Source organism: Peromyscus leucopus, chromosome 1 (genome assembly GCF_004664715.2).
Source record: "Peromyscus leucopus breed LL Stock chromosome 1, UCI_PerLeu_2.1, whole genome shotgun sequence".
NCBI classification, from domain to species: domain Eukaryota; kingdom Metazoa; phylum Chordata; class Mammalia; order Rodentia; family Cricetidae; genus Peromyscus; species Peromyscus leucopus.
This window is the reverse complement of record NC_051063.1, coordinates 102,079,847-102,103,810: the sequence shown is the minus strand read 5'-3', so window position 1 is coordinate 102,103,810 and position 23,964 is coordinate 102,079,847. Positions and strand designations below refer to the sequence as shown.

Genomic DNA, 23,964 nt, shown 5'->3' with positions numbered 1-23,964 from the left:
GGCTTAGCAGTTAAGAACCTAGCTGTGGGCAGCGGTGGCGCATGCCTTTAATCCCAGCACTCAGGAGGCAGAGCCGGGCATATCTCTGTGAGTTCGAGGCCAGCCTGGTCTACAGAGTGAGATCCAGGACAGGCACCAAAAGTACATGGAGAAACCCTGTCTCGGGGGAAAAAAAAGAACCTAGCTGCTCACAACTATCTAACAGCAGTTCTAGGGGATCCAGGATCCTCTTCTGGTCTCTGTGGGTACCAGGCGTGCACATGGTACATAGACATACATAAGCAAACAAAACACCCATATACATTTGAAAAATTTATATGTGTGCATGGGTATGGGAAGGGAGAGAAATTATGTGCTATAATGTACATGTGGAAGTTGGAGGCCAACTTGTAAGAGCTAATTGATCGTTTCCTTCCACAATGTGGGATTCAGGGATTAGCTTTAGCAACAAGTGCTTTAACCTGCTGAGCCATTTTGCAGCCTTCCAAATAACCTTTTTGTTGGTTGTTTTATTGTAAAGAATAGAAGTTTTTTTTAGCTCATGGTTCTGGGGATTATCACATGGTAAGGATAGCAAAATATCTGTAAATGACATTTGAACTTTAGGTTTATTATAAATAATTGTGTTGCTTATTTGTAAAATTTTTAGAAGTTTCTTTTGGTGTTAAATTTTTTTGGTTCAAATATGTTTGAGCCTAGTTATTCTGACATGTCCCATTATCTAAAAACTCCTGCTTTGTTTATAGTGGCTGAAAGACCACAGCATATGTTGATGAGGGTATCTGTGGGGATTCACAAAGAGGATATTGATGCTGCAATTGAAACCTACAACCTGCTTTCTGAGAAGTGGTTTACTCATGCCTCTCCTACTCTCTTCAATGCTGGGACCAACCGCCCACAACTGTCCAGGCACGTATCAACCAAAGCTGTTCCTTGCTGTTGTTTTCTTTTTTAAAGATTTCTTTATATTAGTGTTTTGTCTGTATGTATATGCGTGCACCATGTGCACTCTTGCCCATGATCAGAAAAGGGCATCAGATCCCTGGAACTGGACTTAGATGGTTCTGAGCTACCATGTGGGTGCTAGGAATTGAACCCGGGTCAACGGAAAGAGCACGGCCCCTAAAGCTGCTTTTATAGATGGTTTGACTTAGGGAAATAAAAAGCCAGGTGGTTCATTACATTAAAAACAAACAAAAACTTCAGTTATTTCCTGCTCTGATTAAGTAATTTGCATTTGGAACAATCTCTGACTGTTAGGGTAAATAAGTTGGAAGAGGGCAAGTGGCTGTTAGTGAGAACAGAATTGATTATGGAAGTAGTTGTACGAGTTAATATTTTAGGTGCTATTGAACAGAATTTTTTTTTCCCCCGAGACAGGGTTTTTCTGTGTAGTTTTGGTGCCTATCCTGGATCTCCCTCTGTAGACCAGGCTGGCCTCGAACTCACAGAGATGCGCCTGCCTCTGCCTCCCAAGTGCTGGGATTATAGGTGTGCGCCAGCACCGCCCAGCGAACAGAATGTTTTTGATAGGAAATTGTATGTCATTTCCAAGAGAGTTGTTTTTAAATAAAAAATAGGCTATAGCTCAGTGGTAGATCATATACTTAGCATGACCTTTGGCTCAAGACTTTTCAGCACTGTTAAAATGGTTAGTAAGTATCTAGAACTAGTTAAGAAATTCCTGCAGTAATTTATTTTAAAAATTGTGAAAGGATTAATGAAGTGAAAGAGATTGAGAGGAGGCACATTCCTAAGATACATGGGAATTAAAATGATGGAGTTAGTGATGTTCTGAATCTGGGTTAAGGACGGTTCCTGAGTTTATGGGCAGAATAATAGGATTACTAGTGATGTTCTTAGCTGTGGAAAGGATAACAGTTTACACAGTCTGGAGTAAGTAAAAGAAAAAAATGCTTTTAGCAAGTCTGTGTATCTTAGGAATTCAAGAATATACTAGTGTCTATATACATATCATTATATTAACATTTATATAATTCATTGCTGTTTTATAATACAATTCATTAGCAAAATTGGTGTAGAAAATAACCTCCTTAATTTGGTAAAAGATCCATTAAAAACTTAGATCTGGCTGGGAGGTGGTGGCGCACATCTTTAATCCCAGCACTCGGGAGGCAGAGGCAGGCACATCTCTGTGAGTTCGAGGCCAACCTGGTCTACAGAGTGAGTTCTAGGAAAGGCACAAAGCTACACAGAGAAACCCTGTCTTGAAAAAAAAAAACCTTAGACCTGGACTTGAAAAGATGGCTCAAAGGTTAAGAGCACTGTGGCTCTGGTAGAAGACCCATGTGGTGGCTCACAACTGTCCAGTACTCAGTTCCATGGGATCTGACACCTTCTGACCAGGCATACATGTGGTACACATTTGCATAACAAGCAAAACATTCATATATATAAAATAAAATAAATCCAAAAAGGAAACAAAACCCTTAGATCTTAGTGTGCTAGTGAAGGCCTGAGCTAGCATTGTAAGATAAGAGAAAGAAATGATTGAAAATGGATGAATAAGATCACAGATATGATTTTTACATAAAGAATTCAACAGTATCTATGGACAAGTTATTAGTATTAAAGAGATTTTGGCAAAATACTTGAATAGAAGTTTAATATAAATAAGTTAGTTGTGTTTCTGTACTATGGCATTTAGAACATTTAATTTACGGTCTGCTGTTAAGAGCCAGGCATGATGGGTGTGCCTGTGGTCTCGGGTAAACACAGAAGAATTGTCATTTGGGGCCAGTCTGCTCTCCAAAGCAAATTGACAGCCAGCCTGAGCTCCACAGGGAGACCCTGCCTCCAGACATCAAGGGTGGGGCTGTAGCTTAGTGGTAGAGCGCTTGCTAGCATGTGTAGGGCCTTGAGTTTGATTCCTAGCACCCAACTGTTCAAGAATTTTCTGAGCAGCCTTGGAAATGGTAGTACTGAGGTAGAAAGATGGAGAATTCAGTGTCAGCCTGGGCTATATAGTGATACCCTTGTAAGAAAGTAAAGTAAGTAAATAAATGGGAAGAAGGGAAGAATTTTCATAGCATTTTTTAGAAGCTCAAATAGATGGAAAATGATCATCAACAAGCACATGAACATATGGGATACTCGAGCAATGGGATGCTTTACAACCATGAAAGTAATTAAGACTACATACATTAATAGGAATGAATTGTATACCATTGAGTTTCGGGAGACTTCAGAAAGATAATTAACTACAGGAATTGTAATTAGGCTCCTTGTGGAATCTTATTTCTTGAGGAAGGTGCCATACAGATATATGTGTATAATCTTTCTGAATGCCTATTTTATAGAAAGTCAATGAATAGAATCTGTTTGAGTAGTTTAACATTCAAGATGTTGAAATGTCCCTGGTAGAGTAATGTTCATGAATTGGGAGCATGATGAGATAGAGCCAAAGTTCAGGTAGAGGAGCCATCTAAAAAAAGACTGTAAGGGAACTATATTTTTTATGTACATGTCAAAGAATTGACTGACAATTAGGTATTTGTTTTTAAAAATACTTCAGTTGTAGGGCTGGTCATGGTAGTGCATGCCTTTAATCTCAGCACTCTGGAGGTAGAGGCAAGCAGATCTCTGAGTTCGAGGCCAGCCTGGTCTACATAATGAGTAGTTTCAGGACAGTCAGGGCTATGTAGAGAGAACTTGTCTCAAAAACAAACAAAAAAACTTTATTTTTCCTGGTGGTTTACTAACAATTAGAAAAGTCTGATGTATGTTTGAGAAAATTAATCCTGGCACATAAGTAGTCTGGTAAAAATCAGGCCGCTATTTTAGGCTTATCTATAAAACTTTATTCTGGGCTTAATGTCTAAGGTAGGTAGCAAGATTAATTTAAAATAATAGGCTATATTGGTGTTTCCTATTCAGTAAAAGGTGTTTCCCATCCTCTGAAAACACTTAGGAACTTTGTACATTTCAGATCTTCTCATTTGTTTGACTTAATTGTCTGGATTATCTAATCCCTTTTTGTGACTCACTGATTGATTTCCTTCCTTTAATTGCCTTTCTCCCGGTAGCTGTTTCCTTTTGAGTATGAAAGATGACAGCATTGAAGGAATTTATGATACTCTGAAGCAGTGTGCCTTAATTTCTAAGTCTGCTGGGGGAATTGGTGTTGCTGTAAGTTGTATTCGGGCTACTGGCAGCTACATTGCTGGGGTAAGTGTTTAAGTTGTGTGACTTTTAAAATCAGTCATGGGTATGATAATGTTACTGTTTGGGAGACATGGGTGTCTGTTAATTATCACCTAGTTGTGTGAGTGTGAGTCATTTTATTTCTCGATTCATCTTTGGAGGGTTGGGATGTGAGATAATCTTGAATATTCTTTAGCTCAGAGTTTAGAATTATGATCTTTTAAAGCAATAATAATAGCAGCCATCATTTGTTGGTTTTGTTTTGAGACAGGGTCTCACTGTGTAGACCACGCTGGCCTGGAAATCAGAGGGATCTACCTGCCTCTGTCTCCCAAGTGCTGGGATTAAAGGATTGTTGCCACCATGCCTGGCCAGCTATCATTTATTGATTGCTTACTGTAATATATGTATATTTACCATGTGTATGCTCATTATAAATTAGGGTTGTGTTAAAGTAGCTGAACATATAACTTATGGTATACATACATATATACATACATACATACAGGCAGGCAGGCAGGTAAAACATACACATAAAATAAAAAGAATTTATTATTTCAAAAATAAATAATAAATCTTAAAAAGTGGGCCTGTGAGATGTTACAAGGAGTAAGGGTGCTTGCCTTGTGTAGCTACTTGAACACAACCCTAATTTATAATGAGCATACACATGGTGTACATACATACATTACAGTGAGCAATCAATAAATGATAGCTGGCCAGGATGGTGGCAACATGCATATAACTCAGCAGTGCTTTGTTGATTGTTATGGTGGGCATTATGTTTTCATTGCTGAGGTATGGATGGAGACCAGGTAAAACTTCACAGATGGCTACTTAGAAATTAGTTACTGCTTCAACGCAAGATTAGGAACAGGTTTTTACTTTTGGACTATTTTTCCTAGCTGAGCCCTGTGTCTCTCATCCAGATCCTTTACTCTTGACCTTTCTTTCAGACGAATGGCAATTCGAATGGCCTTGTACCAATGCTGAGAGTATACAATAACACAGCTCGATATGTGGATCAAGGTGGAAACAAGGTATGCTTTATTACTAGCAAGTGCTAGAAATCAGAACTGAAAGTCTTTAGCTATAAAAGTTGGTTCAGTTATATATTGTTTTACTTTGTTTTTAAATATTTGTTTTATTCTTATTGATGTGATTAATATGTATATATCTCTGTGTGTGAGCTGTACAAGTGAGTACTTAATGGAGGCCAGAAGAAGGCATTGGCGCCTCCGGAGCTGGAGTTATTAATAGGTGGTTGTGAACTATCAAGTGTGTGTGCTGGAAACTGAACTCCCATCCTCTACAAGAGCAGCAAGTATTCTTAACTGCGGAGCCATCTCTCCACTCCCCTACTTTTCTAAATACCAAGCTTTTATTTTTTTAAAGACAGAATCTTGTTTTGTAGCCCTAAGCTGACCTCAGACTTTCGGTGCAGTCTAGGTTAGTCTTGAGTATTTTTAATTGTGTGATTTTTAACTTAGTCAAAATAAAGAGACATAATTGTTTACTTAATACATAGTTGAATGGATTTTAACAAAAGTGCACCGTGAATGATGCCATATCAGTTAAGATACAGGATGCGTTCATTACCCCAGAATGTTTGCTAATGTACTCTTGCAGTCAGTCACTGCGATTACTCTCACCCACACATACTTTATCCCTGGCTCTTAGCAGTCACTGATCTGTTCAGCTCTTTAAAAAGTCATTTTATATATAATTTTTATTTGTTCATTTATGTGTGTGTTTGGACATGTCACAGTGCACAAGGGAAGGTCAGGACAGCTTTGGGGAATGGATTCTCTCCTTCCACTCTGGGTTCTAAGGATTGAACTCAAGTTGTCAGGAGTGGTGGCAAGCACCCTTGCTCCTTGTAACATCTCACTGGCCTACTTTTTAAGATTTATTATTTACTTTTTAAATAATAAATTCTTTTTATTTTATGTGTATGTTTTGCCTGCCTGTATGTATGTATACCATGTGTATGCCTGGTGCTTGTGGAGGTCAAAAGATGGTATCAGATCCCCTGGAACTGGAGTTAGTAGAAGGTTGTGAGCTACCATGTAGGAGCCTAACCCAGGTCCTCTTCAAGAACAGCAAGTGTTCTTAACTACTGAGATATCTCTTGAGCCCTCAAGAGATTTTTATTTTTTTGAGACAGAATCTTGAACTTCCTATTGTAGCTGAGGCTGGGTCTTCTGTCCCTACCTTCCAAGTACTGGCATCGCAGGCATGTACCAGCATACCCAGGTTAACACCTGACCTTGAAATAGGTTTGTAATAATTCATCCTGAGTTTTCCTAAGAAACAATAGCTGGGTGGTGGCAAATGTCTTCTATCCCAGCACTTAGGAGACAGAGGCATGACGATCTTGTGACTTCAAGACCAGCCTGCTCTATTAAGCAAATTCCATGTTAACCAGGGCTGCACAGTAAGACCCTCTCTCAAAAACAACAACAAATAGAAATCACAATGAAACTCCCCTAGAGTTGAGAGAATTGCATTGTTTATCCAGTATTATTAGATTTACAACTATAGTCTCTTATAAATATTTAGGTGTATTAATCATCTACTAGTGTATGAATTTTTATCATAAATTTTGACAGTATTCATGAGATAGATCACCATTTTTTTGTTTGTTTGAGATGGTCTCATGTAGCTCTGGCTGGTCCTTAATTCTTGATTCTCTTTCCTTTCCCTCTCAAGTGCTGATAACAGGTATGTGCCACCATACCCAGCCAGCTCCGTCTTTTAACCTTAAATGAGACACTTGTTATATTGTTATAAGTTAAAGCAACCTTACTTGGACTTTATGTATTTTTTTTTTTTTAAGATTTATTTATTATGTATAGTGTTCTGCCTGCAAGTATGCCTGCAGGCCAGAAGAGGGCACCAGATCTTATTATAGATGGTTGTGAGCCACCATGTGGTTGCTGGGTATTGAACTCAGGACCTTTGGAAGAGCAGTCAGTGCTCTTAACTGCTGAGCCATCTCTCCAGCCCTGGACTTTATGTCTTGTCATGGTATAAAGTGATAAACACTACCATGAAGAAGAGCCTGTAGTTCACTGTCACGTTGAAGAAGTTACTCGTGTGTGTGTGTGTGTGTGTGTGTGTGTGTGTGTGTGTGTGTGTGTGTGTGTATGTGTGTGGTCCGTGTCCATACCTGCATTCAGGTGCCTGTGGAGGCCCGAAGAGGCTGTCAGATCTGGAAATGGAGTTATAGGCAGTTGTGAGCTGCCTCCTGTGGGTGCTGGGAGCTGAACTCTGGTCCTCGGTTAAAGCAGCAAGTGATCTTAAATCTTAAGTACTGAGCCAGCCATCTTTCCAGCCCCTAAGTTTTCTCTATGTCAGTCCGTTCTACTTCTAAAATTAGTAAAATACTAATAGTTTATTTTTTGATACTTATTTTTAACTGATCATAGTGAAGATGAAAGGAGACACCATAAAAATGCTTTATAAAATATGAAGCTTCTTTGTTTTATATTGATTCTGATAAGAATGCTGGCTTCCTTACCATTAGCGCCCTGGAGCATTTGCTATTTACCTGGAGCCTTGGCACTTAGACATCTTTGAGTTCCTTGACTTGAAGAAGAACACAGGGAAGGAAGAGCAGCGAGCCCGGGATCTCTTCTTTGCACTTTGGATTCCAGATCTCTTCATGAAGCGAGTGGAGACTAACCAGGTGAGAGGGCTGGACGCCTGTGCTCACAGCAGCAGGGTTCCTACAGGCTTTGCTCTTCAGTCCTTCAAGTCGTGCTTACTAAAGACTCACCTGTGTGATGCCACGGATGACGGTCTGTTCTGGAGAGCAGATGCTCCCTGACCTAAGTGTGTAAAAGGCCACACAAGCGGGTAGAGCTGCACCGTAATGCCATAGGAGCCCCCTTCTTTGCGGGGTTTGCAGTGGGCAGTGGCTGGTTGTATGACATTTCTCATAGCTGTTCTGCTGCTTTGTAGGATTGGTCATTGATGTGTCCAAATGAGTGTCCTGGTCTGGATGAAGTTTGGGGAGAGGAATTTGAGAAGTTGTATGAAAGGTATGAGAAGAGTATTCATGATAATCATTTGAGCCGTGGTTTCTCTTACTCGGGCTTCCAAATGTCAGAAGTGTTTATGGTGGGCTAAAGCCGAGGCTCTTGACCATTTACCTATCCTGTTGTGAGGCACCCAGTTTGAGCCCTACCATTGGATAAACAGAAAAATACTTAATCATTAGTTCATTTCTAGAAATCTTTGAAAGTATCCAGAAGAGAGTATAATTATTAATTTGATTTTTGTTAGCTTTTTTTTTTTTTTTTTTTTTTTTGGTTTTTGAGACAGGGTTTCTCTGTGTAGCTTTGCGCCTTTCCTGGAACTCACTTGGTAGACCAAGCTGGCCTTGAACTCACAGAGATCCGCCTGGCTCTGCCTCCCAAGTGCTGGGATTAAAGGTGTGCGGGGCGGCGCCCGGCCTCCGGCTGATTTTTGTTAGATTTTTCTTGACTTTTTCACCAAAATTATCTTAAAATTTGAGTGCTTGGTATTTTTTTAAATTGATCCTTATAAAAACTGAGAAGAGTTATTTTATAGCATAGTACTTTTTAAAAACATTACATTTATGTAATTATTTTGGGATTGGGGCACAAATGTGCCACAGTGCATATATGGAGGTCAGAGGTCACCTTGCAGGAGTTGGTTCTCTCCTTCCACCGTGTGGATCCTCGGGATCAAACTCTCAGGTTTGGCAGTAAGGACCCTTACTGAGCCACCTCCTGGTCCCAGTCTAGTGCTTTTGGTAACATAAATCACAAATAACTAGGACACACATGTTGACAGTTTATTAAAACTAGCACAGTAGTAAATTTCGTTTTGTTTTTTGTATTTTGAAGTTTATGACAGTTTCACTACAGTTTGAGAAAAACAACAGGCAGGCAAACTATAAATAGCAGCAGCTGCAGGGAGGTAGATGGGTAAGAGGAAGAGAGAAAGCCAGGTTTTTTAAAGTTAATTAGGGTCCAAGAAAGTAGGCAGCTTCACAATGGTGTTTGGTAAGCAGCTGCATGTACAAGGGGAGGGGACTTCAGAGAAAGAAAGCCCAGACTGTCAGGTAAAATATCCCCAGGTCATGCCAGGCATGAAAGAAAAGCAGAAGGAAAAGCGAATAAATACAGGCTGCATGGCAGAGGCTGACAGCAGCTGCCATGATTCTGATGATGGCTTTTGTTCCTTTTTACTTTGAACAGTGTTACCGATTTGGTGGGGTCATTTGAAGGAATCTAAAGCTGCCTGGTTTTCTGGTGGTCTCAGCTAACAAAAAATGGATATCAGGGTCAGGAATGGTTCAGTAGTTACGAGTGCACATGCACAGTCTTGAGGCCCCCTGATTTGGTTCTCAGCACCGAGATAACAAGCCAGGCATCCTGAAAATATCAGTTACTCCGACTCTGGTTTCCATGTGCCCACAGGCATGTGCACTCACACACACATATGCACATATACTTACACACACACACACAAATAAATAGAACTAATCTTTAAAAAATGATGAATATCATTCCTTTTTTTCTCCTTTAGTAAAGCTTTGAGAATTTGCATAATTTTATATTTTCATGTATTCTTCCTAGGGTGTGAATATTGGAATAATTCTATTTTGTCTTTCAGCTACGAGAAGCAGGGTCGTTTCCGCAAAGTTGTGAAAGCTCAGCAGCTTTGGTATGCCATCATTGAATCTCAGACAGAGACGGGCACCCCATACATGCTCTACAAAGATTCCTGTAATCGGAAGAGCAACCAGCAAAACCTGGGAACCATCAAATGCAGCAACCTGTGCACAGAAATAGTAGAGTATACCAGCAAAGATGAGGTAGGTAGAGAAGCTCCCTAGCATACTGAGGGAATTGTAGAGGTCGTTACTACTTGTGAGTCCCTCATTGAATTTACTGAAGTGGTTGAAGGGAATTTTGTTCCCCAGCACTGAACACACACACACGCACACACACACACACACACACACACACACACACAACTATGTGGCATAGTTATGTTAACTAAACTGTATTTTAAAAATAAGAATTTAGCCCCCCTCCCCCGAGAATGGAGAATGAAATGCATCAGAGAGTACAGTTAGGAACTATTTCAGTATTCTGAATAGTACAATGTAGATGTATCCAACAGTCTTATTAAATAAGAAACATTTAAAAGAGAAAGCCGAGAGGTCAGAGCTCAGAGCTAAAATCTCACCCTTCCTCCTGCCGTGTCCCAGCTTCCCGAAAGAGAGCTATATCCTGTCTGTTTGTCTTTTTAAGTATTTTGTTCTGGCTTATCATTGGTTGTAAACCCAAACACGTGACTGCCTCGTCACTGTCTGTATGTACAGCCCCCCAGGTCTTAAAGGCATATGTCTCCAATGCTGGCTGTATCCCTGAACACACAGAGATCTATGGGATTAAAGGCGTGTGCCACCACCGCCACACTCTTGCTATGGCTCTAATAGCTCTGACCCCCGGGCAACTTTATTTATTAACATACAATCAAAATCACATTTCAGTACAATTAGAATACCACCACATTTCCCCTCATCTGTTTTAATAAAAAGAAAAAAAAAGCAAAAGGTTATAACTAATAAAAGAAAAACTATATACAAAATTACAATAACTATATACAATATATACAAGTAATAAATACCTAAATAGGTATTTGACAAATCAGAGAAAATAATTCCACCATCTATCCTATTTTGGTAAATCCAAGATGTATCTAATGCACTTTCTATCCTAATTAATTTTCAACTATAACTAACTAATCTTCAACTCCCTCAGAGACCCAAGAAGGGAATAATATTAGCTAACAAAAATAAAAACAGGAAGTGCATGCAAGCAACTTCCAAAAAATTTGTGAGTTGACAGAAACAGCCAGCTGCCTGGGCAGTCACCTGAGGTTTTTCCGCAGTGTTGGGGCATCATCTTCAGCCTATAGGCTTAGTGTATCTGACAGACTCATTTGTGAAGTAGGATGTACACAAGGTCAACAGTTTCAACCTCACATTGGTGAGAGCAGTCCACGTACCAGAAACACCTGAATTCCACTAGTGTCCTGTCATGATTCAGGATTTTAAATTCTGGAAATTGTTGACAGTTTTTGAATTCAGCTGTCCATTCTTCTTGGCTGTGTATATATGGCTTCATCTCAGCATCCCTTCTTCTCCACATCCTCTATTAAATGCCAGTCTACTATCAAGAGGTGTGAGCTTTTAGCTGCTGTTCCATTGCACAACAGAAGCCATCGGCCCTCTGCCTGTTAAGCTGCCTTTGAAGAAAGGGGCACTGTACTTTTCCGGATGCGAAGGCCACTTCAGGGATGGGGCCATATTGTCCTGGCCTCAGAAGATGCCTTTTGATAAAGCCATAACCACACTTGTTTTGGCAAGAATCAGTAGTCCCTTGTTTCGTGTTCTGTCTGTCCATTTTGTCCTGTTGATTCGAGGATACTTTGTTGTCCAGTGGCTAACTTTTGCCACAATGAAAGTTGACTCCATATGCAGTTTCTTCAATGCCCATATTTTCTCTGAAGTAGATTGGTACTGCCAGGAGCCGACATGTCTCAAAAAAGAAAAATTTTCTAAGTTATTAAAACATTTTAAATGCCATATTCTGTAGATCTCTGAAGGGTTTGAAGATGACCTGTCTAAAACATCTCTGCTCAATTTTTAAAACATATCTAATATGACTACAAGTTCTATTGTAATGTCTAACTACTAATTTTCATTTCTTTATATCCTAATAGTTGGTAATAATAACATTCAAGGATCAGAAATTTGCATTACATTGTTAAATGAATGGTATCAATACAGTTAGAAATATACATATAGCATTTTCTTTTTTTTTCTTTTCTTTTTGGTTTTTCGAGACAAGGTTTCTCTGCGTAGCTTTGCGCCTTTCCTGGAGCTCACTTGGTAGCCAGGCTGGCCTCGAACTCACAGAGATCCTCCTGGCTCTGCCTCCCGAGTGCTGGGATTAAAGGCGTGCGCCACCACCGCCCGGCTACATATAGCATTTTCTAACAATATCAGTTTCAAATTTGTATACAATATAAAACAATCCAATCCAATGCAAAGTATTTAAAACTAGTAATTGTCTTTTTCTTTTTTTTTTTTTAAACAAGAACCTTAAATCTAATCTCCTTTGCTTAGCCTTTTTCCTAACCCTTGACAATAATTTGTAACCAACCCCCCTAAATACTGAAAATTATCCCAGACCCAAAACCCATTAAAAAAACCAAAAAACCACCCGCCCCACACCACCTCTTTGGGAATGTGGGCGTCGTATTCTTAAAATTGTTTCCTGCTGGGTATGGGCGAAGTTTTCTTTATCCTGAAAGAAAAATTTTAGGTTAATTGTCAAATTCTAGGAAAGGTAACTATATCCTTCATTATCCAGTCTGTGTATAATGCCAAAGTTCAGGGTTTATCTCAAGTCCTTATTCAAATAGTCTTTGAGACTGGATCATCTCAGCTAGTCATCTCAAAATTGCTCTGAGCACCTTGTAGTTCAAAGCTGATCTGTGGATGGTGTTTGTCAGCTTAATGATATTATTATTGTCCACGTGGAATTGTTGTTGTGGGGCCCCATCTTCTTCCTGGAGACTTCAGTTGATGTTAGGCCTGGCCGTGATTTCCTGCAGAAAACTGATAAGAGACTTGAACACAAAGACATATATATGCAGCTAATTGAAGCTTTTTTTCTAGAATTAGTTAGTACTCTATATCACCATTCATATCTTAACAAAGTTTAAAATGTATATATATCTATACATATATTAATCTTGTAAATTTTGATATAAAATTTATACTTTAAGAAAAGTTTAAAGAATCAGAATAGGATCAAAGAGTTGAGATTAGTAATAGAATAGTCCCTTAATTAATTTGGCTTTTGTCCTGTCCTATAGGAGAAGATGGCTCTTTTATTCTGGCATGATACAGGGAGTTTGCCTTTTCCTTTTAACAACATGCTTGAGTTTAAAGAAGGAGAGAGCCATTCTCCAACTCCAAAGTCAGCTTTAAATTTTAATTGAACTGGGACTATTAGAAGACCAATAGTGTTAAATCTTTAGAGAAAAGCAGAAACAAACATTTAGGAAGACATAAAATTTTTTAGATAATATATACCCATACACCGTTTCACTCTGTTTCTTGGGATAGATGATTTGTCCCTTTTCTTCAGTTGTCTCATTTGTCCAGTGTTCTTCAGATTCCTTAACCTTCATTCTCCTAAAAGACAAAAACAAAAACCTTAGAGGTCGTTACTACTTGTGAGTCCCTCATTGAATTTACTGAAGTGGTTGAAGGGAATTTTGTTCCCCAGCACTGAACACACGCGCGAGCAAACACACACACACACACACACACACACACACACACACACACACAACTATGGCATAGTTATGTTAACTAAACTGTATTTTAAAAATAAGAATTTAGCCCTCCCCTCCCCCGAGAATGAAGAATGAAATGCATCAGGGAGTACAGTTAGGAACTATTTCAGTATTCTGAATAGTACAACTCACATATGTAACTGATAGTGGATAGGTGGAATCATTGGGATTAGAAATACACTGATAAATGATGAGAAAATCCCAATTTTAGGGGTTGGTGATTTAGCTTAGTTGTAAAGAGGTTACTCAGCAAAGAGTAATAATTCCTTGAGTTTGGTCTTCAGCACTGGTGTCGGAGGCTGTTGGTAAATTTTCACACCCGATAGTTCATAAATGATCTTTAGTGATCTCACTGATACAGGGAGAAGAAACCAAGTGTATGATTCTGAACCCTTTATGTTGCAGGTTGCAGTTTGTAACTTGGCTTCTCTGGCTCTGAATATGTATGTCACACCGGAGCATACATACGATTTTGAGAAACTGGCTGAAGTCACTAAAGTCATTGTCCGAAATTTGAATAAGATAATTGATATCAACTTCTACCCTATTCCAGAGGTATGGATAAATTTCCCTGCTTATTGGTTGTAATTGAATCCAAGATGGAGGATTTGTCATGGTCTGCAAGTCCTAATTGAAATGAATGTCCTCGGAATGCTGTGAGAGAATGAGAAGAGGTCATGTGTGTCGGTGGTATAGAATGTTACCTTTTGTGTTCAGTGATCTTTTCCTTTTCTCACAAAGGCACACTTATCCAATAAACGCCATCGACCCATTGGAATTGGAGTACAAGGTCTAGCAGATGCTTTCATCCTGATGAGATACCCCTTTGAGAGCCCAGAAGCCCAGTTATTGAATAAGCAGATCTTTGAAACTATTTATTATGGAGCTTTGGAAGCCAGCTGTGACCTAGCAAAGGAGTATGGCCCCTATGAAACGTATGAGGGCTCTCCAGTCAGCAAAGGAGTAAGTATGCGCTTGAGATTTCCTTTCGCCTATGAGTACCAGTAATGGGCTAAATAATGACCCCTCCTCAAAGGATGGACACACATCCTGCTCCCTGGAACCTGGGAGAACACTTGCTTTGCAGAAGGGTCTTTACAGATGTAGTTGAAGACCTTGAGATGGGGTTGTTCTGGGTTATTGAGGCCTAGATTTATTCAGGTGAACCTAAATCCAGCAGTCACTGTTCTGCAAGAGACACTGAGACATTTATGATATTCCCAGCTCCTATCCACATTCAAGTAGAAAACAGATTATCCATGGCTTGTGACACCAGGGCCTGGAGTCTGGGCAGCCATCTTAGGATTCTGTCTTCCCTGCTGCCCTTGTCATCAGTAGTATGTCTCCCTTCTGTGTACAGTTTTAGTTTCTCCGTTTATTCTGATACTCAGAAAGTCTAGTGTGTAGTTACTTGGAATTTGGTATTCTTAGCCAATAAACAGATCAAGGAAGCAGAGATTACAGAGTATGCTTTATTATAAAAGGAATGCATCTCTGAAGCCATTTCATGAATGTTAAGATTTCCTGCTTTGTAGATCAGCAGGAATGTGGTTGAGACGAGGTCCCAGGCTGCTTCTGATCAGGGTGCTTAATGGGACTTTGTCCAAGAGATTCACTGGAGCCAAGTGTCCTGTTTTGTTTTTCGAGACAGGGTGTCTTTGTATGGCCGTGGCTGTCATGGAACTAATTTTGTAGACCAGGCTGGCCTCGAACTCACGGAGATCTGCCTGTCTCTGCTTCCCGAGTGCTGGGACTAAAGGTGTGCGCCACCAGCCACCACTGCTCAGCCAAAGAGCTGATATTTCTTTCTTTCTTTTTGTTTTTTGTTTTTTGTTTTTTCGAGACAGGGTTTCTCTGTGAAGTAGTCCTGGCTGTCCTAGAACTCACTTTGTATACCAAGCTGGCCTCAAACTCACAGCAATCTGCCTGCCTCTGCCTCCCAAGTGCTGGGATTAAAGGTGTGCACCACTAGCGCCCGGCGAGCTGATATTTCTTTTTTTCTTTTTAATTAATTTATTTATTATGTACACAGAAGAGGGCACCAGATCTCATTACAGATGGTTGTGAGCTACCATGTGGTTGCCTAGAATTGAACTCAGGGCCTCTGGAAGAGCAGTCATTGCTCTTAACCTCTGAGCCATCTCTCCAGTCCGAGCTATAATTCTTTTTTTTTTTTTGTTTTTCGAGACAGGGTTTCTCTGTGTAGCTTTTTGCCTTTCCTGGGACTCACTTGGTAGCCCAGGCTGGCTCGAACTCACAGAGATCGCTGGCTCTGCTCCGAGTGCTGGGATTAAAGGCGTGCGCCACCACCGCCCGGCCCGAGCTATAATTCTTAATGTGTTGACTACAAGACAGCATTTGCTGGGATGTAGGATATGGCAGTTAGCCCTTTTTAAAAATTTTTTGGTCGTTGTTTTAAATTGCCTGAGAGTAACATCATAAATGTGGGGTATTTATTTCTTAGATTCTTCAGTATGATATGTGGAATGTTATTCCTACAGACCTGTGGGACTGGAAGCTTCTCAAGGAGAAGATTGCAAAGTAAGTGGAGATGTATAAAGTAGCATGGACGCCAGGAGACTGGGCCTTTCTGGTTCTTCAGGAGTTACATTTGCTATTTTAACTCTGAACTCAAAAACTGTCTTCTGAATTGGGGCTGTGACCTACCTCACAGAAATAGCTTAGAAAACTGTAAGAAAATAGTAATGTGAAGCTTGCTTGGCACAATGAAAGCCTTTTAGCACACAGTAGGCTTTTCTGTATGAATTGATGTTATTTGAGGAGCTGTTTTGTTTTGTTTCCAGACATGGTCTTACTATGTATCTCTGGCTGTCCTGGAACTCACTATGTAGACCAGGCTGGTCTTAAACTCACAGATAACCTCCTGCCTCTGCCTCCAGAGTGCTGGGATTAAAGGCGTGTGCCACCACTGCCTGGCCCAAATAGGTCTACTTAAAAAAAAAAAAAAAAAGTTTTTACTCTTTTATTCACTGAGCTTATAAATAGTTTTTTGTTTTGTTTTTTTAAATAGGCTCTCACTCTATAGCCTAGGCTGGCTGCAGACTTGTAGAACCCCCCCCCCCATGCCCTACCCTAAATACAGAAATAAAATCGAAAGTAAAAACTGTTCTTGATACTTCTGTCAACTGCTTGCTCCACAGAACAAACAGAAATCTAATTTGTTCCTTTCTCCAGAGATAAGTCTCATTGATGATGTGTTCTTCTAGACCTCTTTCATACACGTACAGTTTGGTCATGTAAATGTAATTGGAACTTGACAGATTCTGAGGTTTGGTTTGGAGATCTTCTAGTGAAAAGTAGATCTTAATGTTTTCAGCGATTACAGACGATTCCATAGTTGGGAATCATAGTTAGCAAATATGACTTCATAGCAGTCTCCTATCTATGAACATGATACTGGGACTTACAGGTGAAGAAGTAAAGGCACGAGAAAACTGGTGGTTTGCTTGATGCCTTATGTCTAGAAAGTGACAGTGAGGTTGAGGTTGCAACCTAGTTGTACAAACCACCTAGGACCTGAGGCTCAATGCTGAGCACCATATGGATCCACGGGTGTAGAATGTAGGAAGGATAGACTGTCTGTATTATAGGAACTTAAAACAAGCAGTGCAGACAGAGTATGTGCAATGGTGTTAGTCACCGGAAGTGCTTGAAGAACAAGTATTTGTTTTGGCATTTGTATTTGTTGCCCACCTAGTCGGGAAAATGCCATGCAGGTTGGTCTCTATACATTTAAAAAATTTTAATATATATTTATTGTGTGTACATATGTGCATGCATACATGTATGTTGAGGCATGCATAGAGGTCAGAGAATAGCCTGAAGAAGTTGCATCTCTCCTACCATGTGCATTCTGTATATTGAACTCAGGTTATCAGGCTTGGTGGCAGATGTCTTTATCCACTGAACCATCTTGCAGGCCCTGGAGTTGGTATCTTAGGCTAAGCTGTGGAGATTTCTAAGAATGTTAAATAGTATATTCTTTAAATACTCTTGGTACTGAAAAGTGAAAATTTTAACTTTTTAGAAGCTAATAATTGGTAGTAGGAGAAATTAGAATTTTTTTTGGAGCATAATTTTTCCTTTTACCTAGGATAATGGAGAGTTGTAGTGATAGATGACTAGTTCTGACCACTTTCACAGCATTGTTTTGTGAAGGGGCCAGTGATCATTAAGGCACGTAGTAAAGATGAGTGGGCTTGAATGAATGTGCCGTGATACAGATGGGCTGCTCAGGACTGAGTTCAGTCTCCCTGGGCAAAATAGTGCATTGAGTGCTGTGTGTGACTCCTAAGTGCCACAGAACAAGCGGCATAAGTGAGGACTTTGTAAGACTTGCTGGCAGTTAAAACTGTGCCGGTCTGTTCGGGCAGACACTTTAGAAGAGTGGAACAGTGGCATCCATGCTGTGAAGTGCGCTCCTGGTAGCTGGAAGTCAGTATGTGAGGTACGAGCCTCTGTGGTGGTAGTCTCAGCTTCTGCCATACTACAGTGTCGCAGACTCTCTAATAATCTCTAATAATCTTTTTCTTTTAAGGTATGGTGTAAGAAACAGTTTACTTATTGCCCCAATGCCTACTGCCTCAACTGCTCAGATTCTGGGGAATAATGAGTCCATTGAACCTTATACCAGTAACATCTACACTCGCAGGGTCTTGTCAGGAGAATTTCAGGTGAGAACTTTACAGCCAGGTTTGTAGGAGCTCTTCTGAAAGCTGGGAGTAAAAGCTTACTCATAATCTGTGTAAGCAGCCAGTGACCAGAGGAACAGTGTGAAAGAAGCTGTTTGTGTTTTTTGTTTGAGACAATCTCAGGTAACCCTGGCTGACCTCGAGCTTGCCATGTAGCTGAAGATGACCTTGAATAGATTGTTCTTTCTCCACTTCTCAGGTGCTGGGATTACAGGTGTGCACCACCATGTCTGACTGAGTCAGAGTTGACAAGTGCCTAATTGTTTCTGTTTTTTGAAAAGCCTCACCATGTAGATCAGGCTGGCCTCCAACTTGCAGTGATCCTCCTGCCTCTGCCTTCTGAGTACTTGGATTATAGGTATGTTCCACCATTCCCTGCATGTTTCATACCTCACATGCTTTAGCTGGGATATTAAAGGTGCCCAGAGAAATAGCATTACTCAGGTATGGTGACTTGTGTTTATAATCCTAGCACTTGGGAAACTGAGGTAGGAGGCGCTCTAGTTTTAGGTTAGCCTAGGCTACATAGCATTGACCATCCCATTTTAAAAAAAGTATCATTTTAAAGTGGTTCTCAGGCCAGGAATGGGTTGTTCCTTTAATTCTAGCACTTAGGAGGTGGAGACAAGAGAATGGTTCTCAGACATGGTTACCAAAGAGAATTTTGTTGGTGAGATCAGTGTTGTTTTGTAAGTTCCCGGGTAATTCTTTGTGCTGCAAGGTTGAAAACTAATTTTTTTTTTAAAAAACAGTAGATAACTAATGTCCTGAAGTAAGTTTTTGTCGGGTGTAGGGAAGTTGCATTTCTAGTTATTTTTTTACTGAAGTTTTTTATTATGTGGTCACTTGAGAAAACCAAAGAAGAATCAGTTTGTATAAAATTTCTTGGCTTAGACATGTTGTTTCTTTCCTTCTTTGCAAATGCCATATTTTTTCTTAAGCGTTTAAAAACACTTGGGGGAGGGGCAGGCTCATGCCACGCCATGCACATGGACAGAGAACAATTCCTGGTTCTGTCCTTCCATCATGAGTTCCAGGGAGGAAGCTGGGGTTGTCAGGTTTGGTGGCACACACCTTTCCTGGCTGAGCCACTGAAGATTTGTTTTTATTAGTTATGTGTATGTGTGTGTCAGTGGGAATGTACATGTATATGTGCAAGTACCGTTAGAGTCTAAGAACATGTTCTGTTCTTGCAGAGGACCCAAGTTTGGTTCTCAGCTCCCACGTTGGATGGATGACCTGTAATTCTAGCTTCAGGGGATTTCATCCATCTGGCCTTCATGGGTATATGAACACACATCTTAAAAATTTTTTTAGTGTTAGTAAAACAAGGTTTACAAAAATCCAAGACAAATAATGTGATGATCTGATGTATATGTGTGTGGTACATATATATGTACATACATGTGTACATACTTTGTAGAATGATTACCACAGTATATTGTTTCTTCAATAATAGATGTCAAGACCTTAAAGGGATGTAGCTTTGTGTGGTGTAATGGTTCTCTTAGTTTTGTTTTTTAAAAAAACAACAATGGAATTTATTAGGGGATCTAATAAGTAATTCAGCTGTCTTACTTATTTTGAACTCTAGGCCTGGGATCTGTTATAGGCCCTGCCATTGTTACTTCATTTCTTGACCTCTTTTTGTTTTTTCATCAGATTGTGAATCCTCACTTACTGAAAGATCTTACTGAGCGGGGCTTGTGGAATGAAGAGATGAAAAACCAGATTATTGCATGCAATGGGTCCATCCAGGTACAGACTAGAAATGGCGTGTGCTTTCTAGGAGCTAAGCTGAACATTGTGGTGCCATCTTGCTTCTCCCAGGCAATACAGAGAAAAATGGTCTTTCACTGTGGCTGCACAGGCTCTATTAAATAATGTGTCTGTATTTCTGCATTGTTGTGCTTGTTTTATACACATCTTTACATAGTCCTTACTGTTTCTCCAATAAAACAGTAGTTCCCAGCTTTTCTTCACAGTTGGGAAGCTTTTAAAGTCTTGAAGCTTGGGTTGTATGTCTTGCCAAGTAAATAAGAATGTCAGGAGCTGGGCGGTGGTGGCGCACGCCTTTAATCCCAGCACTCGGGAGGCAGAGCCAGGCGGATCTCTGTGAGTTCGAGGCCAGCCTGGACTACCAAGTGAGTCCCAGGAAAGGCGCAAAGCTACACAGAGAAACCCTGTCTTGAAAAACAAAAAAAAAAAAAAAAAAAAAAAAGAATGTCAGGAAGTAGGAGTCAGACCTACAGATTTCTTAAAAACCTGAAATTGGAGTTAAACTTAAAAAGCATGGGGGACTGAGACAAACATCTAGAAAGTAGGCAGGTAGTGCTTAACAGTAAAATGATTGCGTTTGTGTAGATGGATGCCTTGGCTAACCACTGGCCAGCTTGGCAACTGCTCCTCAAACTTTCAGATTTTCATGTTAGAAGCTATAGCATCAGCCAGGTTGTGTATTTCAAAGTAGTAAGTCAGTCGTAGGCCTAAGAAAACCATTTTGACTCTAAGTGCAGTCTGTGGCCTTCTGACTTAGCTCACTGCTTCCTTTGATCTTGTGCCTGTAAAGTCTTGATTATTTGTGTTTCTGTCATTTATTAGCTTAACTCTACCCACCCACCCCCGCTTTTTTTTGGGTGGTGGTGGTGGTGGTGTTTCTACAGGGTTTTTCTGTGTAGCCCTGGCTGTCCTGGAACTTGCTCTGTAGACCAGGATGGCCTCAAACTCACAGAGATCCACCTGCCTCTGCCTCCCAGCATGCACCATCACCACCTGCTCCCCTTCCTTTCTTAAATACGTCTAGAACAATAACTGTTTTGTCCATAAGCCAGTTGATGTTTAAGTCACTACCTCAGATTTACATTTGGTTTGTTAAATGAGATTTTATTGAGATTAGCAGTTTGGGCAAACTTGCTATAACTATTAAGATACTAACTGCATGGCAATGTCAGATCTACAGGAAGACCAAACCAAGCATTGTAGTAAGCATCATTAACCTGTTAGTTATATTGCTTTCTTTAATTGCCATTAAAACGACAACACATGGTTTTCCTTTTCCAGAGCATACCAGAAATTCCTGATGACCTGAAGCAACTCTATAAGACCGTGTGGGAAATCTCTCAGAAGACTGTTCTCAAGATGGCAGCCGAGAGAGGTGCTTTCATCGATCAAAGCCAGTCTTTAAACATCCATATTGCTGAGCCTAACTATGGCAAACTCACGAGTATGCACTTCTATGGCTGGAAGCAGGTTGGTCGAGCACCCTGAGAGGGCTCAATTGCCAGCTTGGGATATTTGGGATTTGAAATAGTTTCTGCTCTAGCTGCCTTTTTCATGTTGCTATCTGGAAGTTTTTTTTCCGGTTCAAGTCCAAATGTGTTAAGCCTCAGTGGTTTTTATGTCGGATCAAAGTTTCACTTTGGGTTTTCTTGTTTCTGATTAGCAGTTATGAGCTGCCTGATATGGGTGCTGGGAGATGAACACTTAGATCCTCTAGAAGGGCAGGAAGTGTTCTTAAACTACTGAGCCATCATCTGGCCTTTGTTTTAGATACAGAATTTCATACAATGTGTTTTGGTCATTCATAATCACCTTTAACTACTCCCAGATCCACCCAACTCCCACAACTTTGTGTTCTCTATCTGTCACTCTCTTCTTTCTTTCTTTCTTTCTTTTTTTTTTTTTTTTTTTTTTTTTTTGACAGGGTTTCTCTGTGTGTAGCCCTTGCTGTCCTAGAATTTGCTCTGTAGACCAGGCTGGCCTTGAACTCCCAGAGATTTGCCTGTCTGCCTCCCAATTGCTAGATTAAAGGTGTGTGCTATCACACCTGGCCCTCTTTCTCTTGTTTTTAAGTAACCTACCAACTCCAGTTTGTACTGTCCATACACTGCTGGGTGTGGACTTTCTTTCCCAAGAAACCATCAACTGTGCATAGCTCATCAGTTAGGGGTGGGGACTCATGAACTCCATGTCAGAACAATGACTCGCTTGCAGCCAGAGGCTGCACTTGGCTGCATTTTGCTCCACTCGTCTGGGCCTCTGTCTCTTACAGTCTTTCTGCCCCTATGTACTGTTTCTTAAGCCTTCCTTTCTCTCCCACTGCCCTCTTTTTCACTGACCTCTCTGTTCCAGACCATCTTGTGCGCTCTTGCCTTTTCCAAAGTAGCTTTGCACTCACTGTCAATCCACTGTTCAAAAGCATCCCTTGTCTCTGCTTTACCCACCTCCTGTGAGCCAGGTTACACTGTTGCCAGCTGCCACAGTGTAATAATAAGTTTGCATTATAGTCTTATGCCTTGACATGTGAGAGGCCTTCCTTCTGTGGAGTTACAGATCGACTCTTACTTGATGTGGGAATAGTGGACAGGAAGATGACCCTTGTGAAGTGTTGATGTCTATTGTTCTACCTGGACTGTCTCACCCCCTAAATGGTTACAGTCTAAGGCAGGAGTGTTGTTTTGTACAAACCTGGAACTGATACATGCAAAAGTAGCTACAACTGAGCAAATATATTTGACATTCCAAAGAAGCAATCCTATTTAGGGATAAAACCCCAAGGTTTAGCTATCTATTTAAGCACTTTTCAGAATGCTTCATGGAATAGATAAAATTGCAAGTTTAAAAAAGTGTTTAAGTTGGTTTATAGGAATATATTTAAAGGTTTTAAAAATTAATTTTGTAACTGACCACATGGGAGTTATTTTGAACAAAGGTCTTGACTTTGTACTGTTTTCCTGGAATTCTTTTAAATAGCTGTGCTTCTTTCCCTTGTAGGGTTTAAAGACCGGGATGTATTATTTAAGGACAAGACCTGCAGCTAATCCAATCCAGTTTACTCTGAACAAGGAAAAGCTGAAAGACAGGGAGAAGGCCCTGAAGGAGGAAGAAGAGAAGGAGAGGAACACAGCAGCCATGGTGTGCTCTTTGGAGAACAGAGAGGAGTGCCTGATGTGTGGATCCTGAGAAGAGGCCTAGCAGAGACCAGCTCTCGCCATAGCAGACTTCTTGAGCATAGATAGGCGTAGTGGGTTTGCTTGATTACGGGAAAACTTTGCTGGACCTTACTGTCATGAATGGAGTTTTTGTTTTTACCAAAACAAAAACCAAACCCAGCTTTGATATTAGGAATCAAAGTAGAGGTTTTGGGAATGCAGAAGAGCCTTGGAGATAGACTGAGACTTAGGAAGTCTCCTCCTCCAACATTCTGTCTGACCATTTCATTTTGGACAAAGAGACTTGGTTCCGTTTTGACTGTTTTCCTAGAAGTAAAGCCAAGCGATACCTTGTCTGCTTTGTCTATGTAATGTTTTATAGGTAATTTTGAAATAAAAACATTTGTAACTGATTGGTGCTAAATTTGTCATCTATTATCATACAAAGGTGAATTTTGAAAAAAAATTTTTTTTCTGTTGAGAGTTCAGAGGCAAAATTTTAAAGACATTATTTAGACTGTATAGAAGTCTGATGTTAATATATGCTCTTCCCTGCCCCATGATGAACTATCTATAACCTAAAATTGCCAGTTTCATCCATTTTAAATTTGATTCTGTGGCATTTAGTATAGTCACACTATTGGGTAATTATCACTAGCCATTTCCAGGATGTTTTCATCATTACAGACAGAAACTCTTACTCATAAAAACAATAATTCCTTATTCCTCGCTCCCCTCAG

The 23,964-nt window shown here is 40.2% G+C and overlaps 1 protein-coding gene across 2 annotated transcripts in view; it reads left to right on the top strand.

Annotated features, from left to right (window-relative positions):
• Rrm1 (ribonucleotide reductase catalytic subunit M1) overlaps nt 1-23,637 on the top strand; it is a 31,658-nt gene extending 8,021 nt beyond the window's left edge. For both annotated transcript variants that reach the window (XM_028889080.2, XM_037196771.1), the window contains exons 7-19: nt 747-909; nt 4,047-4,188; nt 5,121-5,204; nt 7,694-7,855; nt 8,131-8,210; nt 9,814-10,015; nt 13,987-14,136; nt 14,323-14,544; nt 16,046-16,122; nt 18,140-18,275; nt 19,956-20,051; nt 21,354-21,542; nt 23,067-23,637. In XM_028889080.2, coding sequence (XP_028744913.1) covers nt 747-909; nt 4,047-4,188; nt 5,121-5,204; nt 7,694-7,855; nt 8,131-8,210; nt 9,814-10,015; nt 13,987-14,136; nt 14,323-14,544; nt 16,046-16,122; nt 18,140-18,275; nt 19,956-20,051; nt 21,354-21,542; nt 23,067-23,255 — 1,892 coding nt within the window. In that variant the 3' untranslated portion in view covers nt 23,256-23,637. The remainder of the gene's footprint in view (nt 1-746; nt 910-4,046; nt 4,189-5,120; nt 5,205-7,693; nt 7,856-8,130; nt 8,211-9,813; nt 10,016-13,986; nt 14,137-14,322; nt 14,545-16,045; nt 16,123-18,139; nt 18,276-19,955; nt 20,052-21,353; nt 21,543-23,066) is intronic.
• The last annotated feature ends 327 nt before the right edge of the window (nt 23,638-23,964 follow it).